The following is a 16821-nucleotide window of genomic DNA, read 5'->3' on the forward strand; positions in this document are numbered from 1 at the left end:
ATTTTTGTCATTTTACCATTTTCTTTTTAGAATTATATTATTTAATATTTTCAAAAAATATTTTTTTATTGAATAATGTGGTGGAAGGCTCATAGAAAGGTAGAAGGAAGCTTTCAAAGACAGATTTGGAGACTCAGTTTTAATAATGGAGTTAGGTGAGGCCATTTATGAAATTTCAGTTGAAACTTCAATCTCAATTGGTTCATGAGTGGAAAAGAAGACAAAAGGGGACAATGACAACCACTATTAGACGAGATGCCAGCCCAGCATCTCATGCATGCAAACATGGGGGCGGACCCGCCTGCGGAAACTCGTTATCTGGAAAGAGATGGGAGTGATAGGAATATTTTTCTGATACAACCTGGACACCACCTGCTTTTAACCTCCTTCCAGCAGGAGAGAGACAGGAAAAGTAGATCGAAAGGATACTTGAAAGGTGGTGAATCTGATCCTTCAACCTATCCTAAAATCCTGTGTAAACACTGCTTGAGTCATCATAATTCAGGCTTACAAATTAACTTACGGAATGCACAATGCAAGCGAAATAAGAGAACCGACTTCCGAACATGGCTAGAGGTTACTACCATCTCAGATAAGAACGAGCTGATGTCCACCAGCTTACAAACTGCCTAACAATTACTCTTCTCCTATGAATTATTGCGCAGGAAAGGCGTTTGTTGGCATTTTTGCTCCCACAGAAACTCCAGATAGTCTTTCCTTTCTTCAGGAGGTGTCTTGCAGAATGCTATCTTCTTTTCATCAGTGTCAAGCAGTTCAGGGGCACGATATCTTAGGATCTTATCCAAAGCAGGCACCTCCATCAAGGCCTCGTACCAACATGAGGCCTCTGCCCGATTACCTGCCAGGTTGTTGATAGCAGTGGAGAGCTCTGTAATTAAGGAGATAATTGCCCGATCCCTGTCTTCGGTATCGCGTGCCCTATGCTTCCGCCTGGAGGAGGTTGGAGTTTCATAACGATGCTTGCTTCCTGTGCTCGTCCCCTCCATGCCACTTGCTTCTGCCCCAATCTCCTGGTCTTGGCGTTTGCTCTCATTGCCAATTCCATCCATCCAACTTCCTTCAGTCCCCATCTCAAAACCACGGCGTTTCCTCCCTTTGCTCATCCCCTCCATCCCACTTCCTTCTGCCCCCATTTCATGTCCTGAAGTTTCCACAATGCTCTCAAAGCCGATTGGATCCTCAACTGCCTCATTTGGAAGGAGCAACAGGTTGCCACTAGCCAAATTTTCTGATTTTGCTTCTTCCTGATTTCCAGCTGTTAGGGTACAACTTCCTGTAGCCAAGCACTCCCCAACTACAACTTGGAGAAGCTCATAGTTCTGGCATACTTGGTACTTGAACGTGTCTGCGTCCTTGTGTTTCTACAGTAACCAATTAATAAAATATTGTTAAACATTTAATTACCCACCCAAATATAATAAAAGGAGACAAAAAAAAAAACTCTGTAATACCGCGACATATTCCTTCCAAGCATTTTCCTCCACCACCAATTTCTTAGCCACAGAATCCCAGCTGAACCCCTGCTGACAGAGTAATGCAATAATTCTCTGGTATTGCTTCTTCCATGTTCGTAGTCGATTAAGGACATTATCTCTGGTTCTTACTTTACCTGCCTTATCTGTAAATGCTTTCAGAACACGTGACCATGTCTCCTTTCCCCACTCTCCACTACCAAGCCTGCTTCCCTTCCGTGCCTCTTCAGCTAAAAGCTGGAGTATGACATCATCCTCATAGTATGACCATGTCTCGTAGGGACCTCTTACCCTTTTCATGCTTGCATCAGCATCCCCTACAGATTTTCCTCTACCCCTATCAGTCATCTGCAATCAACAAATGGACGCATTAGCAACTGTGATGAATTTAAAAGGGCAATGGTCATGTTGCACGGTTCCACTTGATCACTGCCATATATCATACACAAGGTTACTCAGAAATTCAATTCTCTTTTCACTCAAAAGAAAATTCATGCAACAAGTGGAATCAGATGATCAGTTAATTAAATAGTCTAAAAGTTTACTTACCCTGGAATATATCTCTTTTCTCTTAAAGAAAAATTGTGTGAGTTGTGATTAGGGGTGTAAAACGTAGATAAACAGAAGGGAATAGTTTATTTCCATCTATATACAACATATTCCGCATACTGTTTTACCCAATTATTTAAACCTTATTCCGTATTTCATTTATTTACCCAATTATTGAATGGTAAAATGGGTAATTGGGTAAGAAAATAGAATAATACCAAAATTCTTTTAAAATCTATAAAAATTTCACATAATCATACAAAAAGCTTGAAACAATGTCACTCTTAAAAATGTAAAATTCAGGAGGACATTCAATAGCCTAGACATCATGAAAGCAATATAGAAACTTATAGGGGTTGTGAGAGATCAGGCATTTTTTCTCCTATTTATACCATAAAGCAGAATTACTAAATTACCCTCACCTTGAATCAGGTAATAGGGTATGGAATAAACCTTGCACATATTCATTTCGTTTAATAAGTGGTAAACAGGTAATCAGGTAAATTTAGCAACTAGATTAAGAACTGGCCAGATCGCAAGCACAATTAAAGAGCATTGAAGCTGACAGGCAAGATAGTGATGAATGGATGAACGGATGCTGGCCACCCTCTCTGAATTGTCCCAGAAGCTTGTGACTTTGAAGGTTAGGAGAGACGCCAACAAGTAACTGTTCAAGTGGGCATTCATTGCTCAAATGGAAGTGCAACAATCTCAAGGTAATCACTTCGATTCTGATGAGGAATTTGTATCTGGCAACCATTGTAAGTCCTACCATGTTGGCAAGACCCTACACATCCCCCTTTAGAAACCCTCATGCCAGACCCAATAACTGCCTCCACTCTAGTACTCACACAACCCAAGCTAGCCCCTTCAGTAGTCCTCATACCACCCCAGCTTCTTCCTCACCAACCCTTACCCAATGCCAGCCAAAACCAAACCCATGCAAACCCTCACATTAACCCCGATACCCGCTTTCACACCAGCCAAGCATAACCTTACTAGCCCTTCTGTTAGCTCCCATGTCAAGCCCTTCACCACCAAGCTTAGCTCCAACCTACCCCTTCACCTTTTAACCTGTCAATTCCCATAACTTTCACAACACCACTTTCTTTTGACCCCTCACCAGTAACCAATAGTAGCTTCCCATTTATCTACCCCCCATACTATGTCTGTCTCCAAGTTTTCCAACCAACCCTCTGACAATGACAATGGTCTTCCAACAGCAACAAGGCATTGTAGCCAAAGAAGCTACTACATATTGCTGACATTGATCATGCTATCGGGCATGATGGAGGATGATGCATACAGCTATCATAGCTGAACCTTGAGGATAAGGTTCTCCAAGGAGGGGAGGAATGTTAGCAACCCAATGTCAGTAGTAGTCGGCCTAAGGGCCATTTATTTATTTCATATGTAAGGATAGAATGGAGAATTTGGGTGTATGAGGATTAAGGGATATGAGATAGATAGTCAAGAGTGGTGTAGTCCAATATGAATAGTCATAGATTAGGGTTAAAGAGTTGCAATCACTATTTAAGGTGTTGAAGTGGACATGTAAAGTACGCAGAAAAACTGAACACCCCCCCACCCCCCCACACACACACACACATTTTGGGTGTATAGTTTTCTTCTTGCATCCTTTAGGAAATCAGCATTCTCCGATACTGATTTATCAGGAAAGAGTAAATCTAAATTCAAACAAAAGGTCTCAAATTTCCCAAATCCAAATAAGCCCAAGAAAACCCTAGAAACTTCACAAAATTTGGAAAATTCAAGAAAAGTTCCAAACTTACCACAAATTGGAAACTCCCAAGAATTCCTGAAAATTCTCAAATAATTCCAGAAAGTAACTTTTTCCCATGATTGATGAATTGACTGTTCCATGACCATAGTGAAGATAGAACTTTTGAAATTACCACAGCACCCCTTAAAGGTATTTCATAATGATTTACCCTAGGACAAGGAGGAATAGGCCGAATTAGAGGAGGTTTTAAGCCTGCATTCACAACTCTTAGTGAAACTTGATAACAACCTAGTTAGATCCACCCAGTTAAAGAGTAAAAAAGACTCAGATGTCATACTGAAACCAAAAGAAAGTATCTAACACAAACCAGCCAAACTCTCAACCCAAGTCCAATCAAGAGAGTAGACTTCAAAGCCAGCCCAAAAATCAACACCAATTATCTCCTATCAATCAAAGCCTGACCCCTTTCACAGACCACACTTCAAACTCCACATTGCAACCATCAGATATTTTTGAGAATAACGAGAAAGTCATTGCAAGAAGAAAGATAAGAGTGTAGAAATAACAAAGGAGTACAACAGACTCCAACACAGCTGAAATTGTAGCTCAACATCGAAAAATCATAAAAAGTAAAAATACATAACCAGAATGGTGCAACCCATTATCCAAGAACCAGCAACTTCAGTTGGTGTCCAGAGGGTCAGAATGACTTTTCATTGGATGTGAAAGAGAAACACCCAGCCTTGCCAAATTATCAGCCAAACTATTTGCACTCCCCTCACAGAAAGCTCCCATCGTAAAGATAAACAATGACAAAAATTCTTAATTTCATCTGAAAATGCCAAAATCTCATAGGCTTGGTGCCTTATGAGAGCCATCTAACCACAACCGAATCACCCTCAACAACAAGAGGTAGATCAAAATGTTGCTTATAGACATTCAGCCCAAAGAGAAAAACCCAGAGTCTGCTTCCATATCGTGACACTCCCTGAAAGGAGCAGAATATACTCTCATGATCTGTCCTAGATAGTCAAGGAAAATTCCCCCCTCCTTTGGGGGCCTGATCTCCTTTTGAACTGTCGTCAAAGTTCAACTTTAACCAACCTTCCGGAGGGGGCTTCCATGGTATAACACAACTACTTCTAGAGCCGACAAAAGCAACAACTTCAGCCAGTGTGAACTCAAAACAGCAGAGAAAATTGCTGCAAAGAAGGCAACTTACTAACCCAGAATTGAAAATCATGAGCTCAGTAACACCTCCCACTGTACTGGCCTTATTTTCAAAGGATCTAACATTTCTTTCCTCCCAAAGGGCCCAAATAATGGCATAAAAGGCAGTCTACCAGTGCTCTTTCCCAGGCTTTAATAAAGACCTTCCAAAAACTTGCAGTACTAAGTCCGGAAAATAGCATCTGCCAAACATGAATAGCCTCTCCCCACAGGCAAAGAGCATGGCCCCACAAGTTCTTTCATCATTCCCTAAGAATCCATCACCACAATAGCAGTGCCGTGACTCCACCAAGAAACAAGGAACCAAGGACATAGAAATGCCAAAAACCCAAAGACAAAAATTTCAGCAAAAAAACAGCTATTGTATTTGCATATGCTCAATGAAGAGCATACAAGCTCATCAGACAATAATGCTGGACAGTAATACAAAGGCTGCCCACAACTCAAAGCTCATCAATATCCCCACAGAAATGCCTGATGTTGAGTAAGTCCAGACAGCCTAAAACCAAAAATTTCACGGGCTGAAGTCTCCAAGTGAGAGAATGACACAGGAATATCGCCAACTGATATGAACACTAATGCTTCTTGTACAAATAAATGGAAGGAATTTGCATAGGTTCTTCGATTGCCTGAAGACATTACACAGTCAAACCCAGCAAATTACTAGCAAATGCAAGTTAAGTCAAGAAAACATCATCACTGATTGCCAATGAAAAACATGTCCAAGAGGTGCAAGGACTAGCATCCCAATGTAAAAGATCAGTAGTCAGTGAACTACTGGAAGCCAATCACATAAAACTGGTGTGCATCCAAGAAACTAAATTCTCATTCATGTCAAATGCAATTGTATTGATTTTTGGTACAAGGCCAACCCCAGTTGGATTGCACTTGATGCTATGGGACCAACAGGTAGGAATTTCAGTTATCTAGGATGATTGTGTAGAGGAAATAAGAGGAAGTGAAAATGTATCAAATTGCAGCTCTTTTCCACTTGAGATAAAATGGGGCCAAGTGGGGAGCAGTCACTACTTATGGACCTACTCAAAGTAACTTTCAGCAAGATTTCTGGGCTAAACTCGGTACCACTCTGGCAAGATGGTCCATGTCGTGGCACAGAGGAGGTGACTTCAACAGAGTCCACATCAGCAGTGAAAGGTCAGACAAGGTATCATAATATCTTCAATGAGAAACTTTTCGAATTTCATAAATGACCACAGCTTAATTGATATTCCTTTGCTGGATCAAATTTTAAATGGTCCAATGAGCTTAGAACTCTGTCCCTATTGGCATTGAATTGAGTCCCAGCAGGCCAAGCTGGTTAGATCAGTTTCCTGATGGAGAAGTACATATCCTCCTTGCACCATATCAAACACAGCTCAATCCTTTTACAACCAATGCAAAATCCTGGGGTCCACCTCCTTTCAGGTAAGAAATTATGTGGCAATTTGAGGAGTCATTGCCCTCACTAAAGTAATAGAAGAATGAAATACAAGTTGAAGGCATGCCAGCATTAAATGTGCAACGATGCTCAAATATCTCAAGGGGGATAAAAGAATGGCACAAGGAGAAATACAGGAAAGTTGTTCTAAAATGTGGCAACCTCCCGAGCAGAATTCAAGCACTAACTCAATTAGAAGATACAAGCCTCTCACCATAACAGAAAACTTAACAAAGGACATCCTTAAGAAAAATTTTGAACATGCAACCTCACAAAAGAGATTATCGGCTGCAAAGAGCTAAATTTTAATGGTTGAGAGAAGGAAATGGAAACAATTGTTTCACTTAATAGCCTCGGCCCATAGAAGAAACAATAAGATATCACTAATCCAAGTCAATGGAGCCCTTACTTCCAGCAAAGAGGAAATCATCCATGCCTTTATTGTATATCTCTGTGACCCGTAGAGTGATGACATGCTAAAGTGGCCAAAAGAAAATAATTACAAGTAAAACACATCCCACCAAACATTGTTGCCGGAATCTCTTTCACCTTAGAAAAAGTAGCAGTCCTCAAAACAGAGCCATGCGATATAGAACCATGACTTGATGGTGTCACAAATGAGTTTTACAAGAACACTAAAAATATGCTGAAAGAGAACATTATGAGCATGTATGTTGATTCTTAACAGAATGGAATCCCTGCCAAGAGTACAGGCACCTCATTCGTAGCACTAATGCCACTAAGAGAAGGTGCAGTACTCCCAAATGAATTCCAACCAATTAGCTAAATTTACCCATATAAACAGATTGCAACGAACATAGCAATCAGATTCCATGTCATTAGTGAGAATCAAATTGTTTTTTTTTATTGGAAGGCTAATTCTTAATTCAGTGCCAATGACATGTGAGCTAGTCCTTCTTTCTCTTCTTCCAGTAGTGTCTTCTTATTCCTCTATAAGTTCACTTGACTTATCTTATATTGTGATCCAACACAAAGTTCTCATCAAAATTTAGAACAATCCTTTTGCTCTCATATAAGAGTCATGAAAAGAACTGTCATCTCTTAAGCCAAATTCACTGCCATAGTTTGTCTAGGAACCCCCAAGATAGACATATTTGCGACTTTGAGGAATTACCCTGCAAATTCTGTTTTTCTTTCTTAATAAGGCAAACTTTTCTTCTTACATGTGAACCACTCCAATCTCTACCATCCCTTAGTCCCACTACCAATGCCTTCTCTGACCATCCTTGGACTTGATTTGCAACTTTCTACATTCAGTTTTATAGGTTTGAACTAAACCTATTTGTCATAGATAGGCAGAGCAACTTGTTTGTTTAAGAACATTGGTCACGATAGGCTTGGCTGGGTTGGAAGTACCAGTGAGAACAAAATATTGCCTTGTCCTCCAAATCAAACAAAGCCACCAGCACCTTTTTATCAAATGTTGTAGCACAACATCTAAGAAACGGATCCATTCTCTATGCCCAGCTTGTTGATCATCATCAAGAAATCACATCCCACGAGCTTGGGTTGCAACTATAGGTTTCCGGTCTCCTATTGATGCCATAATTGCCTCCTTCCAGGATTATGTCTCCTCTTGGCTGCATGCCACCAGGCTTTCTAATTACCACATTCTCTTTTCATTCGCACTTCATGCTGATGCTATATTCCATTTTCCCATTTTCGAATCTCCTTCCCCTAAATACTTTCTCCCACCAAATTTATAAGTTTGTTCATTGACTAGGGATCAACACAATTTGAAGCATGGTCAGCTCTATTTTGAAGTGAGTGGTCTCTACAGAGGTGGGTTGACTCGGCTAAAAAAGGAAGGTCGATTTAATTTTGAACAAGGTGGGCAGATTCAATTAAGAACGACTATTGCCTTAATAGGAAATTTGTCAGGAACCTGTCCTAATTTGAGAGAAAAAAACAGTGACAGAAAAGCTCAAAAGAGAAAAAAAACAGGTTTAGCACGTAGGCTTGTCCCTCCCCTTGTAATTTCTCAATTATATATTAGAAGTCTTACATTCATAAGGATCTGACAGGAATCCTACTCTAAGTCCTAATTTAACTCTAACTCTAACTCCTACTTCATTCTAACAGAAATCTTACAAAAATCATCCAAGTGAGCCCTTACTTCCTCTCCTAACTACTTAATTAACCTTTTAGTTACATTAAAGTAACCCATAGTTCCTAATTAAAATTATAAAAACTATTTTACCCTTAAAGTTTCTAACAGAATTAGAGACAACATTTTCTCAAAAAAGAATTAGAGCCAACATTGATTTGCAATTTTTATTGGCCCCATTTAATTCTTGCTTCCTCAAGCCCCATTCTTCCATTTCTTTTTCGTAAACCGCCCACAATCAACTTTTAATCAACCGAGAATAAATTTTCTTAGGCTTCTCCAAGATGCTAGTACCACTAGCAACTCGAAACATCACAGCAAACCCCAAAAATATATCCACCCATTTTTCCTAAGGACAAACAACTTTGATATCAATTGATAGATTCTTGGACGATTACTCAGGAAACTAGATGTTTCTTAGTCAATTTTCAAATCTTTGGAGAGGGTTTTGGGATTGTTATAACTACCACTTCAGGAACACAACCTTCTTTTCTCCTCTCTTCCAAGGGCAACTTCTTAAACCCAAACTGGAAAAGAAGTTTAAGGTACCAGCTGTGATTTTAGGTGTCCCTCTGGTATATTATACCACTAAGGAAAAATCAGGGAAATTTACAATCTTGGGCACATATATTGATCTACAAAATAATATTCCAAAAAAATATATAACTAAAACGAAAGTTGCAATCAACTCTAAGGGCTCTAACACCCAAACATTTAGTGCCGAGAAGAAACATGGTCCAGCCACATCAGGGAAGTTCTAGAATAATCCTAAGCCTACAAATATGCACACCTACTAGAAAGACCACCAATGCAACAGCACTTTAAAACACGTCCCCATAAAAAGGCTCCTAAAACACCTAAAATAACCATAAATTAAGAAGGATCATTCTGCTCTGTAAGACCATAGATGCTCGGTAAAAATGTAATGCAGAAGAAATAAAAGTCCATGGTAAATAAATTGTAATGCTCATAGCGTTAGAAACAGGATTAAGAGCTCAAACAACAACACTCTACTTGTAATCAAGTCTAAAGATATAGAGTCATGCTCAGTGTTAGGAAACAAGTGTCAAGAACATTGCTGAAACTGGGGGTGTCGTGTTCAAAAGAGATTGGATACCCTATGCTGGGCTTCCCCCTTCCAGACCCCCTAGAATCACTGTTTGGCACCCAGGATACCATCAAGCTGAACTTCAATGGAAGTCCACAGGGCAAACCGCGGCCCATTGGCAATGGGGGCATGTTTCATGACTCCCCTGGCCTGATTCTAACCACTTACTGTGGATCGCTTGTGATCATTGACCCTTTTTTTTTTTTGAAAAAGAATGTACATATTAACAAAAAGAAATACAAAGAAACCGGGAGCAAATACCTATCAACAAGAGATTGAAAGGTTGCTCCTGATTTGGCAAGCACATCTGCCACCGAGTTAGCAGATCACCAAACACAAGAAAATTGAGAAACAATTTCAAAAATTTCCCGAAGAGAATCCCAATGCCGCTATGGGGGGAGGACGCATTTTCACACCAACCAATAACCACCTTGGAGTCCCCCTCAATGCGAATTGGACCACTATAATTGTCTCGAAAAACGCAGAGCCCATTGAGAAAACCTTGGAGTTCAGCCGTTGTTGACTCAGAAATGCCTAACGGACCAGCATAAGATAGACACTGATTGCCTGAGGAATCTGAGATAACACCCCCAAAACCAGTCATTCCAAGATTACCAAGAGAAAAACCATCAAAATTTAACTTTAGGAAACCACGCTCTGGGGGGGTCCATTCTTGCATGACCGGGGTCTTGGTTCCACACAGCATCTTTGCAATGATGCTCCAGTTATCACGGATAGATGAACCAGCAAAGGAGGAGAAAGGCTTCTTTGTAAGGAGCCATACAGAGATCTGACCTGACACACAATCAGCAACCCTTACCTCGAAATTACTTCTAGCATCAAAACACATCTGGTTATGCTCATTCCAAAGTCCCCCACGGAATGAAACCGGTGCAATTGGATATCATAAGCTTTCCAAACCCAGGAAAGGGAGTACCAATGAGCATCTTGCTGAAAGAAATCAGATCCACTGACATACAGAATTGCAACCCCGTCTTACTGAGGATGGAAGTCCATACCTTCCACGAGAAAAAACATTGAAGCAAGACGTGATTGACTGATTCGACCTCAGAGTTGCAGAGAGGACTGAGAGGGTCAATAGTTGGGTGTCCTCTTCTTCTGAGCACATCTGTCGTGAGTATCTTTCCTTGGAAGGCCCTCCATACGAAAAAATTTATCTTTGGCGGGGCGTAGAGACACCATGAGAAGAAAATCTCATGATCCCTTTGGTTTGAATGCCAACCATTGATAAAATTGTACGTAGAGGACACTGAGAAAAATCCGCTTTTATCAGGCCACCATATCATCTTGTCAGCAACTAAAGGCCTCAGTCTGCAGGATTGCAAAGATTCCATCATCCTACTTGCCTCCAGAGCCTCAGTATCAGAGAGACCCCTTCTAGGGTGAAAGTTCAAATCATTTCCTTCCAAAGCATCTGCAATCGATATTTCCCATCGCAAAGATAGGAGGAGGTTCCTGAATGCTGACTGTAAAGGCTCTTGACCTGTCCACCAATCCTCCCAAAACTTTAAAGATCTACCGTTACCAACATAGAATTTGACGACTGAAGAAAGCTTGGGGATAAGTAGATATAATGATCTCCAAATTGGAGATAAACTTCTCCAATTACCTCCTGAAGTCCACCAAGGAGAAGGACAGCAAAGCTTACCAAATACCATTTCCTTCCAAAGCCATTTCAATAGCATGGCTTGGTTCATATCCTTCGATTTCCGAATCCCTAAACCTCCCATTTTTTTGGCATGCAGACATCCTTCCATTTGACCAAATGATACTTAAAAGTATCACTCGATCCTCTCCATAGAAATCTTCTTTTTAGCCTATCCATGGTATTACAAATCGAAACAGGGCAGGGCATAAAGGACAAAGCATAATTTGGGATGCCTACAATACAAGACTTCAAGAGAGTGAGTCTGCCAGCTTCGCTAAGAAATTTGCCCTTCCATGTTGCCTGACAAGTCTCCAAATTTTTCCACCACAAAATTCCATAGACTTTGGTTTATGCGGCCATTGAAGAGGGGAAGACCAAGGTAGGTTGATGGGATGCTAGAGGTTTTACATCCAAAGATGTTCGCCAGCTCTTCTAGTAACACAGGGCTGACATTGAAACCCATAAGGGAAGTTTTTCCCCAATTAACCTTCTGCCCCGATGCAAGTTCAAATAGACCCAAGACAGCTTTGATCCTTTTAGCACCATTCATATTTTCGATCCCAAAAAATGATAGTATCAGCCACTTATTGAAGAATGGGGATATTAAAAGCCTGTTGGGGGCTGATTGGGGGGAGCCACCCAAGGTTCACCGCCAAGTAAAACATAGAGGAGAGGAACTCCCCGATAATGTTGAAAAGAAGGGGAGAGTGCGGGTCTCCCTGTCTGATCCCCCTTGTCTCTTTGAAATAACCGCAAACAGAGCCATTAAGAATGAGAGAGTAGGAAGCCGAACCCACACAACTCTCGATCCAGAATCTCCATTTTGCGTTGAATCCCATTTTTTCCATAAGCTCATCTAGAAGAGTCCAATTAACTTGATCGAAAACCTTTTCCAGATCAAGCTTGAGGGCAATTCTTGGCTCTTTGTTATCACCGAAATGATCAATGAGCTCATGTGCAGCCATTGTAGAGTCAAGAATTTCTCTCCCCTTGAGAAAAGCGCCTTGCCAGCGGTGGATGACGGTCGGGAGGAGGGCTTTTAGCCGATGTGCAATAATTCTTGCAATGATTTTGTATGCACTAGTGACCAGGCTGATAGGTCGGAAATCCTCTGCCTTTTCAACATTGACCTTCTTCGGTATCAGTGTGATGAAAGATGTCCCAATGCTGTGAAAGGTGATAGCATTCCTAAAGAAACCATGCAGCATAGCGGAAATATCCTCTTTGAACCGTGGCCAAAAATTTTTTAGAAAATCTCCATTGAAGCCATCTAGGCCAACGGCCCTATCACTTTCCATTCCTAATATGGTATGCTCGATTTCAGCAGCAGAGAAAGGGAGCTCCAATAGGGAAGCGGCCGTTGGGGAGAGAAAGGAGAAGCTGATGTGTTGAACTTTTGGCCTATTTGAACATTCCTCTGAATATATATCTGTAAAAAACTGAATCAACACATTAGTTATCGAGGTCTAACACAACGTTACTTCATTATTAATACATAGTGAGGTAAATCAGTTGGACCTCTTTCTTGTCGATGCGACGGCATGGAAGAACTTTGTATTCGCATTGCCTTCCTTTAGCCACTTAAATCTGGCTCTTTGCTTCCATGTAATTCTCTCTTGATACAAAATTTTATTAAAATCAGAGTTCAGAGAAATTCGGAATGAGAACTCAGTAGGGGATAAATACCTTTGTTCCTCCACCTAGTCCATGTCAGCAATCTGAGAGAGGAGAGTAGCCTTCATGGAAGCCAAAGAGGCACAACGACTAGTGGCCCATTCCTTAAGTTTTCCTTTTAAAAATCGCAATTTTAAAGGAAAAACCCACTCTCTTCTGCCATAGCATGGACCTTCACCCCACCGACCATCAATAAGAGATTCAAAATTTTCATCAGAGAGCCATGAGTTTTCAAACCGGAACAGAGAAGGCCCCCATTTCTCGAAGGAGGTGGAGAGTATGGTAGACCCATGATCAAAACCCATCTTATTAAGCACCCTTCCAGAGACGTTACCAAAAAGTTGTAGCCAGTCTGGGCAAGCCAAAAACCGGTCCAATTTGAGAGGATAGGTTGTCGCTGGCTGTTAGACCAAGTATTACTTTTCTCGGAGAGTGAAATCTCATCAAGATTACACCCAACAATGAAATCCGAAAAACCCCACATTGAGGCAGATATATGATTTGACGGGGGTTTCTTCTCATTGCACAGCCGGATGGCGTTAAAATCTCCTACAAATATTCAAGGGAGATTCCACAACCGATAGAGCTCCACAAGCTCATCCCAGAAAGATCTTCTCTCCCGATATCTAGTCGGGCCATAGACTCCACCTAAACACCATATACTGCCGGAGGAGTTATCTCAGAATTAGATTCCTAGAGAGAAAACGCCCTCAGTAATATTGATAGCATCCAAAATGGTAGAATCCCAGGCTACAAGTATACCACCGGAGTGACCAATGGCATTGACAGCCACCCACTTTACTGAAGGACATGCCCACAACTCCCTGGCAATGGAGTCAGTCATCTCCTGACAGTTCGTCTCTTGGAGAATCACAATTGAAGGCTTACACTAGGAGAAGAAGCTTGAAATCCAAATGTGCTTCCGGACAATACCAATCCCTCTGACATTCCATGATAACAAGATCATTGGTTACCTCTTTTTTGTACTCCCGTAGCGGAGCTGTCCCCAAGCAGCTGCCCCTTATAAACTACTCCCATGAACCGCGCCATATTCATCATTTGTGGCCATGTTTCATCATCATACCTATGGCATTCAACTTGGAGTTCCTCCATGAGCCGGGATGACCGATCACTTGAAGGGGGGAGGAGGTTTTGTGACTTGGAGGGGGGGAGGAGGAGGGTGAGTCCTAGCCGGACTGGCTTCACCATGAAGGGTAACACTCTCCTGGCGATGTCGTCGTCTTTGGTATGTTGCTAGAACAAGGGGAGAAGTATAGTGCTTGGAAGTGGGGTTTTCGAGAGTAGACATTCTAGTTTCCAAGTTAGGGTGAGAAGCGGAGGTTATCATTGACCCTAACAAAGTGGAGATCAGGTTTGTCTTGATGGGTTGGAAGATTATCAGGAACACTTTCCCCCAGGCCCTCTGATGGTCGGAGGGAATTTCGCCTTAATAATCGGCTGATGCAAAACTAAGGGCAACCCCCCTTGGAGATTCAATTCCTTCTTCGATCAGATTATGGCCCTCTCCTCTAATTTGTCCACCTCATGGCATCATGATTTCAGATTAGCCAATCGGGGATGGGAACTTCTCTCCAACATGTTGTGAATGTCACCCCCTTTAGCCATTTGTAGTTGTTGTTTCTGTTACTTAAAAAAATTTCTCAACATTCAAAGGCAAAAATGTAGGAAACAAGTATCATGTGGGGATGATATTTAATTCTTGATAAGACATTGTTTACTTAGTACTCAGAGAGTAAGAGGGGCACAAGGGTATTTTTGCTAGAGAAACAAACAGGGAATGAATTGAACTAGAGTAGTCGGACATGGACGTGAGTTTGATTATGAAGAAGGTTGTCTTGTTACGTAGTCCCCGCCCTTGTAACTTTTTGCAGCCTAATGAAAGACCGCGTAAGAGAAGAGGAATCTAGATTTGGAATTCCAACAAGTTAAGCTCATATTTAGGTTTTATTTGTGTCTCTCTATCCCTCTCAACCGGCTACCATTTGCCTCACCCCAACTCCACACACCCATTCTCCTTTCTCATTCCAATTTTTCAACATATCTCCATTAAATCATTAAAAAAAGCCCCATAAGAAGGGCTTTAACAAGAGAACAAACTCTCAAGAACAACCAACACGATCTCAGCTAATGACATAAAATTCCAGATCAAAGTCATTAAAAAATCAATATCACATCCATCCATCATCTCTTTATACGGCATCCACGTTAAGCAGCCCTTAAAGCCATGACATGTCCCTAACTTCATTACTGTTATATACTTTAAATTGTATCATAGATAAAGGAATGAAGTTTGAGCTCCCAACAATCACACAACCTCTTTACTCCCCAGCAGAGTAACAGAATTGACATAAAAAAGTCATCCCTTGAGTCTAAATGTCTACATTAACCACCACTCAGATTCTCCCCTTGAGGAAGGGGATTCATCGACAGTAATTGCATGGGCTTCAAGTAAATCTTCCTGTCCTGCTTTTTTTTTTTTTTTTTTGTCAGATTACAAGATCAAGGACATTGCACTGCATATTTGTATAGATCAGAAACATACTCCCAGATCTGCAAACCATATTATCGGTTCTCTCGTTAGGGCTCTGTTTCCCAGAATTCCTTTGTTGTGATAAACACTCAATCCCTAGATAACTGTTCCTTTGCATTTTGTTGTATTTTTCTGTTTCTCTGGCTTTTGATGCAATATATTATTTCACTTATTTTGTAAGTTTTGCTTTTCTCTCTTAATAAAATCTCCTCCTTGTCGTGATAAAAAACAAGAAAAAAGTCATCCCTCGAGATCAAATAGCCAATCAGTAATACAAGGAATCGAGCCGGCGAACGACATAGAAACCGAAAGGAATAACTTCGCCGTTCTGCCTCTGTTTTTTCTTTCTTTCTTTCTTTCCGCCAAGCATCGGTAAGTAATATATTTTTTTTCCAAAAAAATAAAAATAAAGAAAGAAAACGTAAGAGAGTTGCAAAACCCAAATTCAGGACTCCTTTCCATACATGAAATATCTAAAACCATTATAAAAAAAACGATTTTAAAAGATGGCGAAACAATAAAAGTAACAAAGTAAGACTAAGAAATTTAATAAAAACCGAACGAGAAGATACGTACCTCTCCTGAAGGGACTCTTGAGAAATCAAAGATGCTCCAGAGCTCCAGTCACAGCGCATTGCCGGTTTTCACAGCCGGAAGGAAGGACTCTTGAGAGTGAAAATGGGAGGGATCGATTTAAATGGTCCTTGGATCTGACAGCACGAGTGCAGATCCAGCGGTTTAGGTCAAGTTCAAAGATTTTAACAAGATTTTGCATATAAAATAATATGCTACAAAGGTTAATCGATTTAAAAATGGATTTTAGAATTAACTTCTCTTCAACAACCCTTACCACACTCCCTCCCCCTCTTAGTGACCTCTTAGTGAGATGCCAAATTTCTTCTCAACCTATGCTCTCTCCTGTGCTCTTGGCATGAGGAGAGAAGGATCAATTAGTTTACTTGGTTTGATTGTTCCAAGGTGTGAAGTAGTACTCCAGCTTGTTAGACCAAATCTATCGTCGAAATCAAATAAAAAATCTCAAGAACTCTAGCTATGTAAGCTGATAGTCAGCCAAATTCCAATTATCAAGCACAAATATTTATTGAAGTTTAGCTTATTTTTTCTTCATCTTCCTTTACTCTCCTCTTCTTCTTCATCTCCTTTCTTGCCACCTTGGTCGAAGACCTTGTCATGGGATCCTAAATCCAACATTGCACAAGTAAATATTTCCTCTATG

At 40.8% G+C, this 16821-nt stretch overlaps 1 protein-coding gene across 2 annotated transcripts; it reads right to left on the minus strand.

Annotated features, from left to right (window-relative positions):
* Window positions 1–83: 83 nt before the first annotated feature.
* On the minus strand, window positions 84–16514 carry LOC137952189 (uncharacterized protein At2g29880-like). Of its 2 annotated transcripts, XM_068799261.1 has the most exons (5): window positions 16435–16514; window positions 16161–16294; window positions 1635–1841; window positions 1473–1541; window positions 84–1382 (listed from the first exon to the last, which is right to left on the minus strand). In XM_068799261.1, exons 3-5 carry the CDS (start codon window positions 1839–1841, stop codon window positions 648–650), a joined length of 1011 nt encoding a protein of 336 aa, XP_068655362.1. In that variant the 5' UTR covers window positions 16161–16294; window positions 16435–16514; the 3' UTR covers window positions 84–647. The 2 variants fall into 2 exon arrangements, with proteins under 2 accessions (XP_068655362.1, XP_068655361.1); XM_068799260.1 differs by having other exon boundaries at window positions 85–1382; window positions 1473–1841.
* Between the last annotated feature and the right edge of the window lie 307 nt (window positions 16515–16821).

This window comes from Aristolochia californica, unplaced genomic scaffold, assembly GCF_029961685.1.
Source record: "Aristolochia californica isolate CCGP_79_NKW_82.1479 unplaced genomic scaffold, dmAriCali1.0.hap1 SCAF_15, whole genome shotgun sequence".
Lineage (NCBI taxonomy): Eukaryota > Viridiplantae > Streptophyta > Magnoliopsida > Piperales > Aristolochiaceae > Aristolochia > Aristolochia californica.

Excerpts from the sequence above, each read along its gene's own strand:
- LOC137952189 (XM_068799260.1), bottom strand. The coding sequence starts at position 1,841 with ATGACTGATAGGGGTAGAGGAAAATCTGTAGGGGATGCTGATGCAAGC. Across the intron at positions 1,383-1,472 it reads CTTGGAAGGAATATGTCGCG|AAACACAAGGACGCAGACAC; the intron begins GTATTACAGAGT and ends TGGTTACTGTAG.